Consider the following 2500-nt stretch of genomic DNA (forward strand, 5'->3'; position numbering starts at 1 on the left):
AACTATAAGAACACCTTCCAGCTCCCTGCAATGTTGTTACAGTTAACTATAAGAACACCTTCCAGCTCCCTGCAACGTTGTTACAGTTAACTATAAGAACACCTTCCAGCTCCCTGCAACGTTGTTACAGTTAACTATAAGAACGTTGTTACAGTTAACTATAAGAACACCTTCCAGCTCCCTGCAACGTTGTTACAGTTAACTATAAGAACACCTTCCAGCTCCCTGCAACGTTGTTACAGTTAACTATAAGAACACCTTCCAGCTCCCTGCAACGTTGTTACAGTTAACTATAAGAACACCTTCCAGCTCCCTGCAACGTTGTTACAGTTAACTATAAGAACACCTTCCAGCTCCCTGCAACGTTGTTACAGTTAACTATAAGAACGTTGTTACATGTAACAACGTTCTTATAGTTAACTGTAACAACGTTGCAGGGAGCTGGAAGGTGTTCTTATAGTTAACTGCAGTTAACTATAAGAACACCTTCCAGCTCCCTGCAACGTTGTTACAGTTAACTATAAGAACACCTTCCAGCTCCCTGCAACGTTGTTACAGTTAACTATAAGAACACCTTCCAGCTCCCTGCAACATTGTTACAGTTAACTATAAGCAGCTGGAACAATTTATACGCATTTTATACCATGTATGGAGACCTCTGCCTTGATTGAATGAATTCAGTTGTAATCTTACATGATCATGGTGAAAAGATGAGTTTTTAAACATGGTTAAAAGATAATAACATAAGTTGACAAATTAATTCATGAATAAGTATATTCATATTTTATTGGATGACGACAAGAGCACCCCTCACGTCACACAGGTGTGATTTGTTTTACTTGCAAAGCTGTCATGTGACAGTGACAATAAAGTTGATTGTGATTCTGAGTGCTGGAGATAGGAGTTCTGTGCCTGCCTGACAGTGGCGATATAATGCCTTCTAGAGACAGAGTTTACACAGTGAATTCTCAGTAGCCTTGGATGGAGAGAATGTTGCGTATTTATCATTTGAAACCTGCTTTGCACACACGCAGACACATGTTTCTCTACACAAAGGGAATTAACCACGTGACCAGATCTGCACAAACAAACATAGACAATTAGACATCATTGCTGTCGGGTAGAAACCTCTTCAAACGTGTTGTGTTTCTTTCGTAAATGAACGCCCTACTTGATCACACACACTACAGGGTCACACACACACACACACACACACACACACACTACAGGGTCACACACACACACACACACACACACACACACACTACAGGGTCACACAGAAGCATCAGAAGTAGCAGATCCGCAGCACGCTCCAAGCGCGGTGCCAAGACACACGTGCTTGTCGACCTGCTACTTTTCGATACTTTGGGATTTGAAACTGTTTTGGACTATGAGGTTTGAGGCGCGCTATGAGCTTGCAGATCTGCTATTTTTCAATAGCTAAAGTATAACATAATGCTTAGTTAAAACACCAAAAGGGGTTCCCGCCCCAAATGGGTTAATTCTATTTCAGTGTGCTAACTTTTGCAGGAAGAGAAAGGCTGTATAGTTTATATTAGCTTGGAATTCCCATTGATGATGTCATTCATTGGTATGGTATGACATCATCAATTGGTATAGAATGAACTTCCCATTGCAATCAGAACTGCAGATTGACTCACTCCCAATCTTCCACCCTAGTCTGAAAACTCACCTCTTCAGTGCCCATAGTACTCGACGACTTTACAGGCTAAACTTATGTAACATAGATAGCATTTTATGTAGACATAGCACTCGATAGTGTATACTCATTGTACAGATATTCTAGAACAGATGTTCGTTTCTTAGCTTGCTTATGATGACTATTTCTATGATGTATTACCATGTGTTGTTCTTGCTTACTGTAAATCACTCTAGATTAAGAACGTCTGTTAAAGGCCTATATTGTAAATCGCAGGCAGGTTTCTGAACTGTTCATAGCCATCCAATGACACACAGAGTGAGTAGATAGAAAATGGTAAAACGCATTACACTAAAACAAGGACACCAAATGAAACGAACATCAACCAAAAGAAAAACGAATGAAGAATCCAAAACGATATTGACCTTGGCTCCCTGCTGTGATTGGCCAGCAGCTTCACAGGGAGGGGGGTGAAGGGGCTCTGCAGTGGCAGCGCTTTGAAAGTGTCCTCGTCCTGAGGCGCCGGCGGCGGGCCAGACGGGACGCTGGTAGAATACTGAGCGTCCGTTGGCAACGAAGGTCCCCTGACGCTGTCCCCCGACGACTCCACTCCGTAGGGCTGGGGCACAGTCAGGACATTTTAACTCGTGACAATGAATTATCATAAAAGTTATTGTGATGAAACGATTCAATTGTGTTTTTCACATTGATCATCGGAACTCATATTACGCGCATGCACGCACACATGTTACACATGTGTGGGTCGCAGACCCATTTTTATGGGTCCTATGGTGTCCTGTGTTTCCAACAACTTGTGTAAAATGATGTTATTCTAGATGC

At 42.0% G+C, this 2500-nt stretch overlaps 1 protein-coding gene across 1 annotated transcript in view; it reads right to left on the reverse strand.

The window, feature by feature from the left end:
- The window catches only part of igdcc4 (immunoglobulin superfamily, DCC subclass, member 4), a gene marked incomplete at both ends in the record, with an annotated part of 226728 nt that overhangs the window by 3377 nt on the left and 220851 nt on the right, over positions 1 to 2500 (reverse strand). Inside the window, one exon of the mRNA XM_079496414.1 lies at positions 2086 to 2279. Coding sequence (XP_079352540.1) covers positions 2086 to 2279 — 194 coding nt within the window. The remainder of the gene's footprint in view (positions 1 to 2085; positions 2280 to 2500) is intronic.

The sequence above is a fragment of the Electrona antarctica genome (genome assembly GCF_951216825.1).
Source record: "Electrona antarctica genome assembly, chromosome: 3".
NCBI classification, from domain to species: domain Eukaryota; kingdom Metazoa; phylum Chordata; class Actinopteri; order Myctophiformes; family Myctophidae; genus Electrona; species Electrona antarctica.